This window comes from Chiloscyllium punctatum, chromosome 8 (assembly GCF_047496795.1).
Source record: "Chiloscyllium punctatum isolate Juve2018m chromosome 8, sChiPun1.3, whole genome shotgun sequence".
Classification (NCBI taxonomy): Eukaryota; Metazoa; Chordata; class Chondrichthyes; order Orectolobiformes; family Hemiscylliidae; genus Chiloscyllium; species Chiloscyllium punctatum.
Genome location: NC_092746.1, coordinates 123,233,512 through 123,253,450, shown reverse-complemented (window position 1 = coordinate 123,253,450; position 19,939 = coordinate 123,233,512). Strand labels below are relative to the sequence as shown.

General features: G+C 47.2%; 1 protein-coding gene across 8 annotated transcripts in view; it reads left to right on the top strand.

The window, feature by feature from the left end:
- Positions 1–19,939, top strand: part of arhgap39 (Rho GTPase activating protein 39) — a 556,622-nt gene that overhangs the window by 337,949 nt on the left and 198,734 nt on the right. For all 8 annotated transcript variants that reach the window (XM_072576394.1, XM_072576401.1, XM_072576396.1 and 5 more), the window contains one exon: positions 5,376–6,774. In XM_072576394.1, coding sequence (XP_072432495.1) covers positions 5,376–6,774 — 1,399 coding nt within the window. The remainder of the gene's footprint in view (positions 1–5,375; positions 6,775–19,939) is intronic.

The window sequence follows — 19,939 nt, the reverse complement described above, 5'->3', positions numbered from 1 at the left end:
TTAATTTGGATAAATGTGAGGTATTGCATTTTGATAAAACAAGCAAAGACAAAACTTACACAATTAAAATTAAGGCCTTGGACGGTGTTGTAGAGCAGAGAGACCTGGGGTTCAGGCACATAATTCTTTGAAGTTTGCATCACGTATAGATAGGATGGTTAAGAACGTGTTTAGCATGTTTGCCTTTATTGCTCAGACTTCTGAGTGTACGAGTTTGGACATTATGTTGAGGTTGTACAGCACATTGGTGAGTCCTCTTCTGGAGTACTGTATCAGTTCTGGTCTCCCTCTAAAAGGAAGGCTATTATTAAGTTGGAGAGAGTTCAGAAGAGATTTACCAGGATGGTGCCAGGAATGGAAGGTTTGAGTTACAAAGGGAGGCTGGATAGGCTGGGACTTTTTTCACTGGAGTCTGGGAAAGAGGTGATATTATAAAGGTTTCTAAAATCAAGAGGAGTATAGATAAGATGAATGACTGGTGTCTTTTCCCTGGGGTGGGGGATTTCTAGAAAAGGGGGCATATTTTTAAGGTCAAAGGAGATTTTAAAAAGACATGAGAAGCAACTGTTTTACACAGAAAGTTATTCATGTGTAGAATGTACGTCCGGGGGAAGTGGTGGTTGCAGATAACAGTTACAATGTTTAAAAGACATTTCGATAAGTACATGAATAAGAAATGTTCAGAGGGATATGGGCCAAGTTCTAGGAGATGGGACTTGTTTAGTTTGGGATTATGGTTGGCATGGATTGTTGGACAAATGGGTCTATTTCCGTGCTGCATGACTTTATAACCCACTTTGCCATTCATCATGGCCATGGCTGATACCTGGCTTCCACTCCACCTTCCTGCCAACTCCCCATATTCCTTGATTTCCTAAGAGACCAAAAATCTGTCTATTCCAGCCTTAAATATATTCAAAAGAAAGCATTCATTATTCCCTGAGGTAGGCATATCCAAAGATTTGCAATTTTCCTTGCATGAAAGGTTTGTGATTTTAAACTAGTGTAATATGAATGTCGGTCTATTTTTTGAAGGGATTTAACAATTAATTAGGTCAGTCCTTCTAGAACTATGACTTTAAACTAGAGTGTGCCTCCTGGAGTGTTAATGGAAATTTGTTTGCACTGAGAGGTTAATGAATGGCAAGAGAAATCTTAATTGAGCAGAAGCTAGGTAAAACAAGTTTTTTGTTTAATTTAATATAAAGGTTTTTGAAAAGTAGTTTGAAAGAGTACTACAGGCCAGCAAACAGAGTCTCTCCTTTTAAAAAAGATGCAGAGACATTCGCAAAATAAGTTACCTCAGTGAATGGATATAGGTTTTGCAGCTTCCAGGACAAAACTCAGTGGCATGGTGGCTCAGTGGTTAATACTGCTACCTCACAGTGCTAGGGACCCAGGTTCAATTCCACCCTCAGTCATTGGTCTATGTGGAGTTTGCGTGTTCTCCCCGTGTCTGTGTGGGCTTCCTCGCACTGTCCAGGCTAGGTGGGTTAGCCATGGGAAATGCAGGGTTACAGGGATGGGGTACTCTTCAGAGGGTTGGTGTAGACTGAATGGCCTGCTTCCACATTATAGGGAATATGTGTAAATATTTCTATTACATTTCTTCAGCTGGAGAGTGGTGGGCCTGTGGAATTCATTGCCACAGAGCGCAGTGGAGGCCGGAACGTTAAATGTCTTCAAGGCAGAGATTGATAAATTCTTAATCTTGCAAGGAATTAAAGGATATGGGGAGAGTGCGGGTAAGTGGCATTGAAATGCCCATCAGCCATGATTAAATGGCGGAGTGGACTCGATGGGCCGAATGGCCTTACTTCCACTTTTTTTAATGGTCTTAACTCAGCAGATCAATAAAAAAAGTTGAGGAAGTGTAAGCTCTATGTTGCGTGAGTGGTCAAGAGAAAATGCCTACGCTCACAGGACAGGAACTGAGAAGAAACAATTGTCAAACCTGTTCCTTTGATAGGAAAGGAAAATTTCCCTACTTTTTGAGTAACTAATATGATATTGGGGACCACTTAGGACTTTATTTTGACAAGTGATTTGAAGTCTTTCAAATTGTTTTATATAAACAGCTTAAGCTTATTTTATTTTTATTTATTACATATAATGAAGTTTGTCTTGTTGTTAAAACTCTTGGGTGTTTATGCTTTGGCCACTTTAAACTAAAACAAAACAAACTGTGTCCTACCTGGTCAGATTCCATTCTGGGTTCTCATTTAAAAACTGAAAGAACTGCAGCTGCTGTAAATTAGAAACAGAAATTGCTGGAACAGCTCAGCAGTCTGACAGCATGTGTGAAGAAAAATCAGAGTTAACGTTTCAGGTCCAGTGACCCTTCCTCTGAACTCATTTGTTTTGTATTTGGGATCTGATTCATTCAATAGTGACATCACCAATAGTAACAATAGTAAGATCACAACATTTTTCAGTGGTTTATCCAACCTCTAATGATTGGACCCTTATCCAGGGCTGAGCCTTTTAGGGAAAAAAAAGGTAGCCAAATTGAACTGAGCCATTAAACAATGCCGTTTAACTTTTCAAACACAGTTATGCTTGGAGAGATGCCTTGAGCTCTGTTGAAGTACCACACACATAAGAGCCCATGATGTTGGAGGTAAATTTCTTTGAGGAGCTAACAGGCAGGATAGATAAAGGGGACAATGTGGATATAATCTATTTGGATTTTCAGAAGATATTTGATAGGGTGCCACATATTAAGCTACTTAATAAAATAAGAGCCCCTGGTTTAGAAGTATGACAGCATGAATAGAACCAGCTAACTAGTAGAAGACAGAAAATTGAGATAAGGGCATATTTTCAGGATTTCAACCTGTAAATTGTGGAGTGCCACAGCGGTCAGTGCCGGGGCAACTGTAATTTACAATAGATATTGCTAACATAGATGAGAAAAGTGAATGCACTACAGCCAGCTTTGTGGGTATCACAAAACTAGGTGGAAAGGCAAGTGGTGAGAATGACACAAAAATACTGGAAGGGGGGTATAGACAGATTAAGCAAGTAGGGATAAAACTTGATAGATGGAATATAGCATGTGAAATGAGAGATTATGCTTTTGGCAGGGAGAATACAGGAGCTGAATGTTATTTAAATGAATAATAACTGCTGCATGGAGAGAATCCTGGAATGGCGGATTACCTTACACTGAAAGACTGGAGCGACTGGGGTGGTATACACTTGAATTTAGAAGACTGAGAGGGGATCTGATTGAGACATATAAGATTATTAAAGAATTGGACACTCTGGAGACAGGAAACAAGTTTCCGCTGATGGGTGAGTGCCAGAGGACACAGCTTAAAAATATGGGGTAGACCATTTAGGACAGAGCTGAGGAGAAACTTCTTCACCCAGAGAGACCATAAGACCATAAGACATAGGAGTGGAAGTAAGGCCATTCGGCCCATCGAGTCCACTCCGCCATTCAATCATGGCTGATGCGCATTTCAGCTCCACTTGCCAGCGTTCTCCCCGTAGCCCTTAATTCCTCTAGACAACAAGAACCTATCAATCTCGGCCTTGAAGACATTTAGCGTCCCGGCTTCCACTGCACTCCGTGGCAATGAATTCCACAGGCCCACCACTCTCTGGCTGAAGAAATGTCTCCGCATTTCCGTTCTGAAATGACCCCCTCTAATTCTAAGGCTGTGTCCACGGGTCCTAGTCTCCTCGCCTAACAGAAACAATTTTCTAGCATCCACCTTTTCAAAGCCATGTATTATTTTGTACGTCTCTATTAGATCTCCCCTTAATCTTCTAAACTCCAACGAATACAATCCCAGTATCCTCAGCCGTTCCTCATATGCTAGACCTGTCATTCCAGGGATCATCCGTGTGAATCATGAGAGTGGTGGCTGTGTGGAATGCTCTGCCCCAGAGGGCAGTGGAGGCCCAGTCTCTGGATTCATTTAAGAAAGAGTTGGATAGAACTCTCAAGGATTGTGGAATCAAGGATTATGGAGATAAGGCAGGTACAGGATACTGATTTAAGGATGATCAGCCATGATCATATTGAATGGTGGTGCAGGCTCGAAGGGCAGAATGGCCTACTCCTGCACCTATTGTCTATTATCTATTGTCTATTTTGGGGTTCTTGTCCATGAATCACAAAAAGCTAGCCTCCATATCCAGTGGATGATAAGAAAGGCAGGGAGGATGGAGCCTTCAAAGGAAGATATTGCTGAAACCATACAAGTCACTAGTTGGATCATACTGAGAACATAGTGGAGAGTTTTGGCCCACTTATCAAAAGAAAGATATGCTGACTTTGGTGGTAGTCCAGAGAGGGTTCACTAGGCTGATGTAAGGTTTGGAGGGACTGTCTTATGAAGAGAGGTTGTGTAGATTGAGCCTGTACTTGTTGGATTATAGAAAATGAGAGGGAACTTTATTGTAACTTTCATTTCTTAGAGGACTTGACATGGTAGTTGCTGAGAGGTTATTTCCCCTGTTGGGAGAGTCTAGAATCAGAGAGCATAGTCTTGGAATGAGGAGTTGCCTAGTTAGGACAGAGCTGATGAGGAATTTCTTCTCTCAGAAGGCAGTGAATCTGTGGAATTCTTTATAGCAGAAGGCTATAGAGGCTGTGTCAGTAATTATCTTCAAGGCTGAGAGATTTTTTCAATAATAAGGTAATCCAAAGGTATGGGGATAGTGGATGAAAGTGAGAAAAAAGTTATATGGATATGCTGAAACAGCAGGGTTGTGGAACTTAACTATATTGATCTTCAAAAACATGGCACTGACTTGATGAACACAATAGACTCCTTGCACTATTCTATGATTCTAAGCTAAATGAAACTATGTTTCTTCATAAAGCATGGTGACAATAGGTTACATTGGAAAGAATTTTTTTCAAAAATAATTATTAATCTGTTACTCGTTTATTTTTCATTAACATAATTTCTAATTGAACTGTTCAGAAATGTTATGCCACATCTAACCCAAATGTGAATATCCAGCCACAAAGGAAATTGCTTGATAATTGATGCATTCTGTGAAAAGTTTGAGGTGAAGCCAGGAAATGGTACAAAGGTTTACATGCAATCTTTTATTGGAAGTGACTGTTTTTAGACTTTGCTGGAGTGAAGCAGCTTGGAAATGGTTGAAGTGATCACACATTGCTTCTGTACCAAAGTATTACCTGAACTGCCATTATTAGATTGATCTAAATGGAAAACAAAAATAATTCACTTAAAAGATTTTTTTCAGTGTTCAAAGTGGATTAAACAAACAAGAGAGTGAAAAACAGGGATCCATGCATCAATAGTTTCACTTTCTGTAGCTACTGTTCATATTGTTGGGCTTCTTGTTTTAACTCTGTGCTTTTCTTCCTTTTCACTTTTTGTTTGCAGGACATCACCTCATCGCTGGATGACCGGAACAAAGGAGCGAATGTTAATTAAAGTTACAGACCGGGAACCAAGTTATTTATTGCATCAGGGTAATGGGAATGCTGAGAGCCAGCCAGGAACACGGTCACGCCGGCCTTCAGGTCACCAGTTGTCTCACGCTCACAGCTTCGCATCAGATAGTGACAACCAGGTCTTCTTTACAGAGCGCAAATCATCTCCTTACCTGAAAAGGGCAGAGCATGTTGGTGGCTGTTCCCCAGTACTGGCAAGAGGGGAGCCTTATCATTCCCCAATCCATTACCAACACAGAAAATATTCCTTTGAATCCCAGCCCTCATCTCCTCGCTATGGCTATGAGCCTCCTCTTTATGAGGAGCCTCCTGTTGAATACCAGGCACCTATTTATGATGAGCCACCCATGGAAGTGCAGTGTGAGGGAATGAGCCTCTACAAAGCAGGGTCACCACAGAAATCACCAGTCCGGAAGCCACATCCAATGCTTCACTCACCCAAACAGGGCCAGAACTCTCCTTATCAGCATCTAGTATTAACAAAGCAAAAATGTCCAGAGAAATCAATGAGCTTAGAATACAGTCCAGTGGGCAAAGAACTAGTGAAGCAGCTGGTATATGTAGAGCAGTCTGGCTCCAGCCCAAAGTTCAAAACAAGTACAAAACATCGATATTCACCTAGTGCTACATCCACTATTTCTTACTCATTACAGCACAGCCATTCATTGGTTAGAGACTTTCAGTGTTCTGATTCAAGATCTGCCGATTACAATGGCCTGGAAGGATCTGAAGCCAGGTATAGTCAGCAAGGCAGTCAGTTGATTCATGAGGACTCCATGTCATGGTCCAGCCAGCATGACTCGTTATCTTCAATAGGCTACTCCCCAAGCACAAGGAAAAGGAAAAGCAGGAAGCCCTCACTGACCCAAGAGACTTGCGGTGTGGTCGGGGAAAGCTGTGGAGAAATTAATCCTGTCCCAGAGCGGCTGCTGGCTGAAGAAAGGCACTCGCCCCTTGACAAGACTCAGGTGAGCCAGAGTGACAACAAGACTGTTGAGGCAGAGATGCTGCGGGGATACTCGGATGTACACACAACCCAGGCAAGGCTGGCACGGGAGGCACAGCAGCTCCATCACATCAAACAGCGCAGCAGCTGGGATTCCCAGAAAGAAGTGTCTGGTTATGAGAGTGATGGCGCCCTTCCTTTACCTATGCCAGGGCCTGTCGTTCGGGCTTTCAGTGAAGATGAAGCTCTGGCTCAGCAGGAGGGCAAACACTGGAAAAGGAACACATTTGAAAAGCTGGGCTTCCCTCAAGTGCTACTGGAAAAGAGTGTTTCTGTCCAAACTAACTTAGCTTCACCGGAACCTTACTTACACCCATCACAGGTAGGTCTTCAATGCAACCAGATCAGAGTTAACATGAGAGAGTAACTGTAAAAGCTAGCAAAAAAAAGGTCATATTAGATACCTTCCATGTTCACCAAGTGTAGGATGTTGGGGTGACACTTTTATGCTCAGTGTTACTATTTGTGCAGATCTGGTGCAAAACAAGATTAAAGCAGATTAAAACTCTCCGTGTTCCACAAAGGAAGAACAGCCATACTTCCTGAATGTGACATGCTCTTTGCTTGCACGAGCTATTCTTGTAACAACTTTGACATTTTCTGATCATGAGCAGGAATATTTTTCTCATTGAACTAAAACTAAAAGTCAGAGTTCATGGAATAAAAAGGACAGTAACAACATGGAGACCAACTTGACTGAGTGATGAGAAACAGAGTCATAGTGTGAATGGATTTTTTTTTGAGCTGTCATAGATTTTGCAGCATTTCCTGATACATACTAATGATCAAGTTCTGGGTCTTCAGGGTACAATTTCAAAATTTCTGATAGATTCAAAACTTGGAAGCATTCTAATCTGTGAGGAGGGTAATTTAGAGACTCAAAAGAAGATTCCAAAGTCTTTGAGAGAGAAAAAGGGATCCTCATTTCTTTCCTTAATGAGTGACCCTTTATTTTTGAACAGTGACCCAAGTTCTAGATTGACCTAGAAGAGGAAATGTTCTCTCCACATCCACCTAGGATCTCATATGTTTCAATCAAGTTCTCTTTACTCTTCAAAGTTCCAGTCAGTACAAACCTAACCTGCCTAATCTTTCCTCAAGTAAACCTTCTCATTCCAGATATTAATCTGGCAAACCTTCTCTGAACTGCTTCCATTATGGCACGGTGGCTCAGTGGTTAGCACTGCTGCCTCACAGCACCAGTGAACTGGGTTCGATTCCACCCTTGAGGGACTGTCTGTGTGGAGTTTTCACATTCTCCCCTGTGTGGGTTTCCTCTGAGTGCTCCAGTTCCCTCCCACAGTCAAAAGACAAGCAGGTTAGGTGGATTGACCCTGCTAAATTGCCCATAGTGTCCAGAGATGTGCAGAGTAGATGGGTTAGCCATGGGAAATGCAGCATAACAGGGATAAGGTAGGGGGATGGGTCTGAATGGACTACTGAGGGTTGGGGGTGTGGACTCGATGGGCTGAACAGCTTGCTTCCAGACTGTAAGGAATCTATGATCCAATACATTTACATGGTTCTTTAAATAAACAGACCAGTACGGTTCATTTTACTCCAGAAAGGATCTCATCAGATCTCTGTATAAGTGAAGCATAGTCTCCCAGCTTTTGTATTTGATTCTCCCTGCAATAAACATTTATATTGTATTAGCTTTCCTAATTACTTATGTACTTGCATACCAATCTTTTGCAATCCATGCAGTAGAGCATCCAGATCCCCCTGCATTTGGAGCTCTACAATCTCTCTCCATTTACATAATATGCTTCTGTTATGATCCCAGCTGATGTTATTGCTGGATGAGTCAGATCCCTGACTGAAATCTGGCTTGATAGATCATATTTAGTTTTTGTTTAAAGAGATGGTCTGTCACTGAAGAATAAGCATGATTTGTTTTAACAATTGTTTATAAAAAGATTATTTTGCAAATAAGATAACATAGAAATAAACCTCATTGTAAAGAAATACAAAAATTGAAATATTTTGAACACAGTAAAAGTACAATATTCCAACAGCAAACGTTTACAGTTTCCTTTGACATGGTTATGAAGAAATGTTATTGGATTTGAAGCATTAACTTTCGTTTCCCTTTCTTGAATAAGTGCTGACGCTGTCCAATCCTGTTGCTGTTTTTCAAGTGCTCTGCTATTAAATCTTTTATATGGGCTATCTTTTCATGGACTGTGGATCTTTTACCAATGTTCCTTCTCCCTGATTATAACACTATCCCTTATATTCCATGAGCTTTAATTTTGTTGCCTAGCCTGTTATGTAGCACCTTATTATATGCCTTTTCAAAACACGTGCACTACATCAAATGCACTATGCTCATCCACCCTTTATCGCCTCATCAAAAGTATTAATCCAGTTGTAAAAAATAACTTGCCTTAATATATCTATGCTGTTTTTCCTTAATCCACGTTTGTCTAAGTGATTCTTAAATTTTGTCCAAAACTTCTATTTCTAAGAACTTCACTGCCTGAGTTCTAGATGATTGGCTTGTCTTTGTTGGGTTTTTCCTCATTCCCTTTTCTGAACATTGATGCAACAGTCAGAATTCTCCAGTTCTCTGGCACCATTCCTCCATATAAAGGAAGATTGGACATGGCCAGATCCTCCGCTATTTTCACCCTTACTTTCCTCGTAATCCTCAGAGGCATCTCATCCTGGTAACTTAGCACCTTTAAATATGGTCTATGTTTTAGCCTGTCCAGCATCTCAATTTCCACTGTGACTTGGGCTGTGTATTCCTTTTGGTAAAGACATCTACAAATCTTTCATTTAGTAGGTCAGCCATTCCTACTGCTCAGCATGTAAATCCCCCATTGGCTGTGCTCCTGCTTTTACCACCCTTTTACCTGTTAGTAGACCTTTAATGCTAGCTATCTGTCTTTTCTCATGCTCCCTTTGTTTCTCTTCTTTATTTTTTCACTTGCTTTTTGAACTTTCTATCTTTGACCTGGCTCTCAACTATATTATACACTTGCTATATGTCTCAAGTTTTCTGCTTCATCTAACTCACTGTTTCTTTTTTAATTCTCGAGATTTCTTTGCCTTGCCATTTCTCCTCATTGGAATGTACCTCAACTGTACCCAAACTATTTCCTCTTATTTAATGACAGTTATTGTGCCAATCTTTGGTTTACCTGGGCCAGATTTGTTTTCACCCAAATTTCCCAGATTAAATATTTTTATTTTGGACTAATTTCTATCTAATTTAAACTCTCAGTTTTATTTTACTGTTCATTTCTATGCTAGGTAACTTGTTGTTATTGTATACAAAGTTAAAAATCACACAACAACCAGTTGTGCAGGTTTATTTGGAACGACAAGTTTTCAGAGCACTGTTCCTTCATCAGGTACCAAATAAACCTGTTGGATATAACCTGGCATTTTGTGATTTTTAACTTTGTACACGATAACAACAAGTTCGCCCCAGTCCAACACCGCACTTCCACATCATTGTTATCTTGAGCATTGGTTTACTTTTGCAGTACATGTGAAACTTAGTGTGTTTCTGTACTGCACAGACCATGAAGGTCTCAGGAACAAACAGAGCATGCTGGAGAAACACAGCAGATCTGGCAGCATCTGACCCTTCTGTGTTCCTCCAGCACTCTGTTTTTGATTCAGATTTCAAGCGTTTATTTTAAGGTCTGAGGTATGTCGTGAGTTAGCTGACCTGAGCTAGAATGCCAGAGCAGCGAATGCTGTATTTGCGCAATAATTTCCTCAAGCTCATGAGGAAAAATTTCAGAAACAATTCCTCGACAACAACTCCAGATGAGAAAAAACCTTGTGTGTGGATGAGGGGGCCGAATGAGAATGAGATAAAATTCCATATTGTTGGCCCTCACTGTCTGTCTAGACTAATATGTGAAGTACCACATATTAGATGGAACTTTGCTGCCGTCTATAATGCTGTACATAAACTCCCAGGAGAGTAGGGCAATAAACTTGCACAGTAACAATGAAGCATAAAGTAAGGAATAAATTAGTTGGCAACATTGGATGTGGAGAGCAAGAGAATTAATTAAGGAAAGAGAGAAAATTAAAGGTGTATTTTTCTCTCCAGTTTTCTTCTTTCTGGTTTTTGTTTGCCTATTCCTCAATAGATTCTTGCTCTTCTTCCTTGGATCTTTCAAACCTTCATCCTAAAGTTAAGGAAGCACTGTAACATTAATAACAATGGAGACCTTACAACACACTAAAAATAGAGACTCCTTTTTATTCCTTACCAAATTATATATCAGGTTTAACAAAAAAATGTTTTATTAACCCTAATCAAGGAGAACTTCAAGCTGAGAAACTGTTCAGAAATTGTCAACTGTTTTAATTAGTATTGGACTTCATAAGCAGGCATACTTTATTCACATTGAGTTTGGAAAGCAGGTAAGCATCTGCATTCTTCAGTTGTTGCCTGTGATTGATTGTGTGTATAATCATTATGCTTGCACTTGTGAGCATGTAGCTCTCCTGTGCTGAATATTAAACATCAGCAAAGTGTAGTTCCACATTGAATTTCCCTGCTAATTTATGGTGGAATCTGTATTAATGGAGCCTCTGCTATAGTCTGCAGCCATTACGCACTAAACAACAAATAAACCTTCTACAAATTTGCTATTACTTTGTCGCCGACTTAGCATTTAACTTCATTTCAGGCTGAGATCAGTACCTTTTCTATTTTATATGACTGGCTAATTTTACATACATACTTAGATTATCAATGTGTTTCTGCAATCTCAAGCAACTTAAATCAAAATATATATGTGACAGCAAACATGATAATTGCTGAACTAACTACTTGATTATATCTTGAAGTTTAGAATAATTAACCCTGCTGATCCTGGTGGTTGTTTCATCTTGTGAATGGAATAAGTTAATAATTAACTGTGCACTGACAGCAGTAATCACGCTTATTGTGTTGGTAACTCCCTCTTGCACTTTATAAATCAATTTTCAAGTTCTGAGATTTAATGGGCTTTTTCATTATTATTTGTAACATCAATTTGAAGCTATTTCAACAACTTTTGTATTTATAGTGTCTTTAATATGATGAAACATTCCAACGTTTTCATAGGAGCATTTTAAAACAAGGTACAACACTGGGCCACAGAAAGAGGAATTAAAACAGGTGACAAAAAGCTTAGTCAGAGGTAGGTGTTAAAGTGTGTCTGAAAGGAGAGTAGTGAGGTAGAGTGGCAGAGAAATAGCATACTCCAGACATTTAGGATTAAGGCAGTGGAGATTTGACCACCAATGGTGGAGCAATAAAATCAGAGGGATGCTTAAGAGAATCATAGAATCCCTACAGTACAGAAAGAGACTATTCGGCCCATCAAATCTACACCGATCCTCCGAACAGCATCCCACCAAGACCCAATCCACATAACCCTGCATTTCTTCTGGCTAATCCACTTAGCCTGCACATCCCTGGACACTATGGGCAATTTAGCATGGCCAGTCCACCATTCATCTTTGGACTGTGGGAGAAAACCAGAGCACCCAGAGGAAACCCATGCAGACACAGCAAGAGTGTGCAAACTCCCCATAGACAATCACTCAAGGCTGGAAAAGAACTTTGTACACCTCAGTTAGATATCCCCCTCAGCATGCCCTAAGGAAAATAACTCCAGCCTATTTAGTCTCTCTTTGTAGCTGATTTTCGCATTCTAGGCAACATCCTGGTGAATCTCTTCTGCACCCTCTCCAGATACATCCTTTACATAATGTGATAACCAGATCCCACAGCAATCATGGCCTGCCTAAAATTATATACAGCTCCATCATGATCTCCCTGCTCTTATCTTCAAAGCCTTGTCTAATGGAAGTCATATGCCTTCTTAACCATATTATTTACTTGTCCTGCTACCTTCAACATGCACACAAGCTCCCTCTGATTCATTGTACTCCCTAGGCTCCTACTCCTTGAGATATACTCCCTTAGAACATAGAACATTACAGCGCATACAGGCCCTTTGGCCCTCGATGTTGCACCAACCTGTCATTCCAATCTGAAGCCCATCTAACCTACACTATTCCATGTACGTCCATATGCTTGTCCAATGACGACTTAAATGTACTTAAAGTTGGCGAATCTATGACTGTTGCAGGCAAAGCATTCCATCCCCTTACTACTTTGAGTAAAGAAACTACCTCTGACATCTGTCCTATATCTATCACCCCTCAATTTAAAGCTATGCCCCCTCATGCTCGCCGTCACCATTCTTGGAAAAAGGTTCTCCCTAGCCACCCTATCTAACCCTTTGATTATCTTATATGTCTCTATTAAGTCACTTCTCAACCTTCTTCTCTCTAACAAAAACAGCCTCAAGTCCCTCAGCCTTTCCTCATAAGACCTTCCCTCCATACCAGGCAACATCCTAGTAAATCTCCTCTGCACCCTTTCCAAAGCTTCCATATCCTTCTTATAATGCGATGACTAGAACTTACACAATACTCCCAAGTGCGGCCACTCCAGAGTTTTGTACAGTTGTACCATAACCTCGTGGTTCCAGAACTTGATCCCTCTATTAATAAAAGGTCAAAACACTGTAAGCCTCCTTAACAACTCTGTCAATTTTCAAGGATCTGTGTACCTGGACACCGAGATCTCTCTGCTCATCTACACTACCAAGAATCTTACCATTAGCCCAGTACTTTGCCTTGTTAGTCCTCCCAAAATGCAGCGCCCCACACTTTTCAGGTTTAAATTCCATTTACCACTGTTCAGCTCATCTGATCAGCCCGATGATAAAATCCTGAAGCCTCAGGCTTTTCTCCACGTTATTTACTGCGCCATCAATTTTTATTTCACCCATGGACTTATTGATCATACCTCCCACATTCATGTCCTGATCATTAATAAACGCAACAAACAACTAGGGACCCAGCACCACTTCCAAACCTTAGTTTGGCTATGGTTAGAGCCTTGCTGTGTCAGAGGATCTGGAGAGCATTCAGTGAAGATTTGCAAAGCTGATACCAGAAAGACATGGGTGATCATAGTAAAAAAGAACGATCGGGTTGGGCCTTTTTTGTTTTGATAAAAGAGTGAAGTAACAGATTCACTTCCTTCTGAGAGAAGAAATTCCTTCTCATCTCTGTCTTAAATGAGCGATGCCTTACTCTGGAATTTTGTCCTCTTGACACTGTTTCCTCTTGTGGGAAAAATCATAACTGGAGGCTCTCAATATGAGATTGTCATCAAGAAATCCAATAATGATTAAATTCCCTACAGTGTGGAAACCAGGCCTTCGGCCCAACAAGTCCATTCTCACCCTCCGAAGAGTAACCCACCCAGACCCATTTCCCTCTGACTAATGCTATGGGCAATTTAGCATGGCCAATCCACCTGACCTTCACACCTTTGGATTGTGGGAGGAAACCAGAGCATCCAGAGTAAACCCACGCAGACACGGGGAGAATGTGCAAACCCCACACAGACACTGGGAGAATGTGCAAACTCCACACAGACACGGGGAGAATGTGCAAACTCCACACAGTCGCCCAAGGCTGGAATCGAACCTGGGTCCCTGGTGCTGTGAGGCTGCAGTGCTAACCACTGTGCCACCATGCCAACAGGAATTGACGTGAACAGTGCAGATACATTTGGACAAGTATTTGACAGCATGGATAAGAGATGGTTGCTGATTTTGAGAAGGAAAGTGAGAAAAGGCTTGACAGAAGCATAACTTCATTCATGAGATGTGGGTAACATTGTCCAAGCCAGCATTTATTGTTCATCTATAATTGCTCTTGAGAAGATGGTAATGAGTTGCTGCCTTGAACCCCTGCTGGCCCAGTATCCTTACATCCTTAGTACTGTTAGGAAGTTCGAGATTTTGACCAAGTGATACTGCTGGAGCAGCATTATATTTCGAAGTCAGGAGATGGGTGGCTCAGAGGGGTATCTGCAGGGAGTGCTGTCCCCGTGTATCTGCCAGATTTGTTCAGCTGGAAGACCTATTTCTCTGCCATATATACAACATAATCAATATTGCTTTTTGTTCTTGTCTTATCAGCAAAGAGGAAAAATCCACCTTGCCCCTTCCTTCCATAAATCTGGAATAGAATATCCTTTATTGTCACATGTACTCAAGTTCAGAAGTGCGGTACAGTGAAAAGTTTTACCATGTTGTCTGTTATGGTGCCATCTTCAGTACAAGGGCTGAGTTACAAATCTTAAATACAAAAAGGGAATAAAATGAAAAGGAGTTGCATTACTTTACACTGTTTCTACAGTAAGTTAGAAATAAGGCATAGTTAAAGGATTGACATTGCCATCTGATAAAAGAAAATTGAACTGAACATTACATTGCACTATGGGGTGTAGGTTTGCGCGCTGAGCTGTAGGTTTGATATCCAGACGTTTCATTACCTGGCTAGGTAACATCATCAGTGGCGACCTCCAAGTAGCAGTAGCTCAGTGCTTCCACACATGTTCTGATTGCCCGGACAAGACCCCAGGCCAACAACTGTTCCCAATCTGCTCCAAACCAGCACTCAGATGCTCCACGATACATTCTGGGACTGCCACTCCCAAACTTGCTCGCTGCTCTGGGACTGTTTCCCCCTTGCACTGCCCACTGCTCTGGGACTGTTTCCGCCTGGCCCAGCCCACTGCTCTGGGACTGATTTTCCCCCCCACCCTGCCCAGCCCACTGCTTTGGGACTGTTTCCCCCTCGCCCTGTCCATTGCTCTGGGACTGTTTCCCCCTCGCCCTGTCCATTGCTCTGGGACTGTTTCCCCCTTGCCCTGCCCACTGCTCTGAGACAATTTCTCCCTCGACCTGCCCACCGCTCTGAGACAGTTGCCCCCTCGCCCTGTCCACTTGCTCTGGGACTGTTTCCCCGCAACCCTGCCCTGCCCACTGCTCTGGGACTGTTTCCCCCTGGCCCCGCACACTGCTGTGGGACTGTTTCCCCCTCGCCCTGCCCACTGCTCTGGGACTGTTTCCCCCTCGCCCCGCACACTGCTGTGGGACTGTTTCCCCCCTGGCCCCGCACACTGCTGTGGGACTGTTTCCCCCTCGCCCCGCACACTGCTCTGGGATTGTTTCCCCCCCCGCCCTGCCCATTGCTCTGGGACTGTTTCCCCCTCGCCCCGCACACTGCTCTGGGACCGTTTCCCCCTCGCCCCGCACACTGCTCTGGGACCGTTTCCCCCTCGCCCCGCACACTGCTCTGGGACTGTTTCCCCCTCGCCCCACACACTGCTCTGGGACTGTTTCACCCTCGCCTTATCCATTGCTGTGGGACAGTTTCCCCCTCGTCCTGCCCACTGCTCTGGGACTGTTTCCCCCTGGCCCCGCACACTGCAGTGGGACTGTTTCCCCCTCGCCCTGCCCATTGCTCTGGGACTGTTTCCCCCCTGGCCCTGCACACTGCTGTGGGACTGTTTCCCCCTCGCCCTGCCCACTGCTCTGGGACTGTTTCCCCCCTGGCCCTGCACACTGCTGTGGGACTGTTTCCCCCTCGCCCTGCCCACTGCTCTGGGACTGTTTCCCCCCTGGCCCCGCACACTGCAGTGGGACTGTTTCCCCCTCGCCCTGCCCACTGCTCTGGGACTGTTTCCCCCTCGCCCTGCCCACTGCTCTGGGATTGTTTCCCCCCCGCCCTGCCCATTGCTCTGGGTCTGTTTCCCCCTCACCCCGCACACTGCTCTGGGACTGTTTCCCCCTCACCCCGCACACTGCTCTGGGACTGTTTCCCCCTCGCCCTGTCCACTGCTCTGGGACTGTTTCCCCCTCGCCCCGCACACTGCTCTGGGACTGATTCCCCCTCACCCTGCCCTGCCCAGCCCAGCCCAGCCCAGCCCAGCCCAGTCCACTGCTCTGGGACTGTTTCCCCCTCGCCCCGCACACTGCTCTGGGACTGTTTCCCCCTCGCCCCGCACACTGCTCTGGGACTGTTTCCCCCTCGCCCCGCACACTGCTCTGGGACCGTTTCCCCCTCGCCCCGCACACTGCTCTGGGACTGTTTCACCCTCGCCTTATCCATTGCTGTGGGACAGTTTCCCCCTCGTCTTATCCATTGCTGTGGGACAGTTTCCCCCTCGCCCCGCACACTGCTCTGGGACTGTTTCCCCCTCGCCCCGCACACTGCTCTGGGACTGTTTCCCCCTCGCCCCGCACACTGCTCTGGGACCGTTTCCCCCTCGCCCCGCACACTGCTCTGGGACTGTTTCACCCTCGCCTTATCCATTGCTGTGGGACAGTTTCCCCCTCGTCTTATCCATTGCTGTGGGACAGTTTCCCCCTCGTCCTGCCCACTGCTCTGGGACTGTTTCCCCCCTGGCCCTGCCCACTGCTCTGGGACTGTTTCCCCCCTGGCCCTGCACACTGCTCTGGGACTGTTTCCCCCTCGCCCTGCCCACTGCTCTGGGACTGTTTCCCCCCTGGCCCCGCACACTGCTGTGGGACTGTTTCCCCCCTGGCCCCGCACACTGCTCTGGGATTGTTTCCCCCCCGCCCTGCCCACTGCTCTGGGACTGTTTCCCCCCTCGCCCCGCACACTGCTCTGGGACTGTTTCCGCCTCGACCTGCCCACTGCTCTGGGACTGTTTCCTCCCTGGCCCCGCACACTGCTCTGGGATTGTTTCCCCCCCGCCCTGCCCACTGCTGTGGGACTGTTTCCCCCCCCGCCCTGCCCACTGCTCTGGGACTGTTTCCCCCTCGCCCCGTCCATTGCTCTGGGACCGTTTCCCCCTCGCCCCGCACACTGCTCTGGGACTGTTTCCCCCCCCGCCCTGCCCACTGCTGTGGGACTGTTTCCCCCTCGCCCTGCCCACTGCTCTGGGACTGTTTCCCCCTCGCCCCGCACACTGCTCTGGGACTGTTTCCCCCTCGCCCCGCACACTGCTCTGGGACTGTTTCCCCCTCGCCCCGCACACTGCTCTGGGACTGTTTCCCCCTCGCCCCGTCCATTGCTGTGGGACTGTTTCCCCCTGGCCCCGCCCACTGCTCTGGGACCGTTTCCCCCTCGCCCAGCACACTGCTCTGGGACTGTTTCCCCCTCGCCCCGCACACTGCTCTGGGACTGTTTCCCCCTCGCCCCGCACACTGCTCTGGGACTGTTTCCCCCTCGCCCCGTCCATTGCTCTGGGACCGTTTCCCCCTCGCCCCGCCCACTGCTCTGGGACCGCTTCCCCCTCGCCCCGAACACTGCTCTGGGACCGTTTCCCCCTCGCCCCGCACACTGCTCTGGGACATTTTCCCCCTCGCCCCGCACACTGCTCTGGGACCGTTTCCCCCTCACCCCGCACACTGCTGTGGGACTGTTTCCCCCTCGCCCTGCCCACTGCTCTGGGACTGTTTCCCCCTCACCCCGCACACTGCTCTGGGACTGTTTCCCCCTCACCCTATCCATTGCTGTGGGACAGTTTCCCCCTCGCCCCGCCCACTGCTCTGGGACTGTTTCCCCCTCGCCCCGCACACTGCTCTGGGACTGTTTCCCCCTCGCCCCGCACACTGCTCTGGGACTGTTTCCCCCTCACCCTGTCCATTGCTGTGGGACTGTTTCCCCCTCGCCTTGCCGACTGCTCTGGGACCGTTTCCCCCTCGCCCCGCACACTGCTCTGGGACTGTTTCTCGCGCCCCACCCTGCCCTGCCCTCACCACTGCTCTGGGACTGTTTCCCCCTCATCCTGTCCATTGCTCTGGGACTGTTTCCCCCTCGCCCTGTCCACTGCTCTGGGACTGTTTCCCCCCCCGCCCTGCCCACTGCTCTGGGACTGTTTCCCCCTCGCCCTGCCCACTACTCTGGGACTGTTTCCCCTCGCCCCGCACACTGCTGTGGGACTGTTTCCCCCTCGCCCTGTCCACTGCTCTGGGACTGTTTCCCCCCCCGCCCTGCCCACTGCTCTGGGACTGTTTCCCCCTCGCCCTGCCCACTACTCTGGGACTGTTTCCCCTCGCCCCGCACACTGCTGTGGGACTGTTTCCCCCTTGCCCCGCCCACTGCTCTGGGACCATTTCCCCCTCGCCCCGCACACTGCTCTGGGACCGTTTCCCCCTCGCCCCGCACACTGCTCTGGGACTGTTTCCCCCTGGCCCCGCACACTGCTCTGGGACTGTTTCCCCCTCGCCCCGTCCATTGCTCTGGGACTGTTTCCCCCTCGCCCCGCACACTGCTCTGGGACATTTTCCCCCTCGCCCCGCACACTGCTCTGGGACATTTTCCCCCTCGCCCCGCACACTGCTCTGGGACCGTTTCCCCCTCGCCCAGCCCACTGCTCTGGGACCGTTTCCCCCTCGCCCCGCACACTGCTCTGGGACATTTTCCCCCTCGCCCCGCACACTGCTCTGGGACATTTTCCCCCTCGCCCCGCACACTGCTCTGGGACCGTTTCCCACTCGCCCCGCACACTGCTCTGGGACTGTTTCCCCCTCGCCCCGCACACTGCTCTGGGACTGTTTCCCCCTCGCCCCGCACACTGCTCTGGGACTGTTTCCCCCTCGCCCCGCACACTGCTCTGGGACAGTTTCCCTCCTCACCCCGCACACTGCTCTGGGACTGTTTCCCCCTCGCCCTGTCCACTGCTCTGGGACTGTTTCCCCCTCGCCCTGTCCACTGCTCTGGGACTGTTTCCCCCTCACCCTGCACACTGCTCTGGGACTGTTTCCCCCCTCACCCCGCACACTGCTCTGGGACTGTTTCCCCCCTCACCCCGCACACTGCTCTGGGACTGTTTCCCCCCTCACCCCGCACACTGCTCTGGGACTGTTTCCCCCTCGCCCTGTCTATTGCTCTGGGACTGTTTCCCCCTCGCCCTGTCCACTGCTCTGGGACAGTTTCCCCCTCACCCCACACACTGCTCTGGGACTGTTTCCCCCCCCGCCCTGCCCACTGCTCTGGGACTGTTTCCCCCTCGCCCTGCCCACTACTCTGGGACTGTTTCCCCTCGCCCCGCACAATGCTGTGGGACTGTTTCCCCCTGGCCCCGCCCACTGCTCTGGGACCGTTTCCCCCTCGCCCAGCACACTGCTCTGGGACCGTTTCCCCCTCGCCCCGCACACTGCTCTGGGACTGTTTCCCCCTGGCCCCGCACACTGCTCTGGGACTGTTTCCCCCTCGCCCCGTCCACTGCTCTGGGACTGTTTCCCCCTCGCCCCGCCCACTGCTGTGGGACTGTTTCCCCCTCGCCCCGCCCACTGCTGTGGGACTGTTTCCCCCTCGCCCCGCCCACTGCTGTGGGACTGTTTCCCCCTCGCCCTGCACACTGCTCTGGGACTGTTTCCCCCTCGCCCTGTCCATTGCTCTGGGACCTTTTCCCCCTCGCCCCGCACACTGCTCTGGGACATTTTCCCCCTCGCCCCGCACACTGCTCTGGGACATTTTCCCCCTCGCCCCGCACACTGCTCTGGGACCGTTTCCCCCTCGCCCAGCCCACTGCTCTGGGACCGTTTCCCCCTCGCCCCGCACACTGCTCTGGGACATTTTCCCCCTCGCCCCGCACACTGCTCTGGGACCGTTTCCCACTC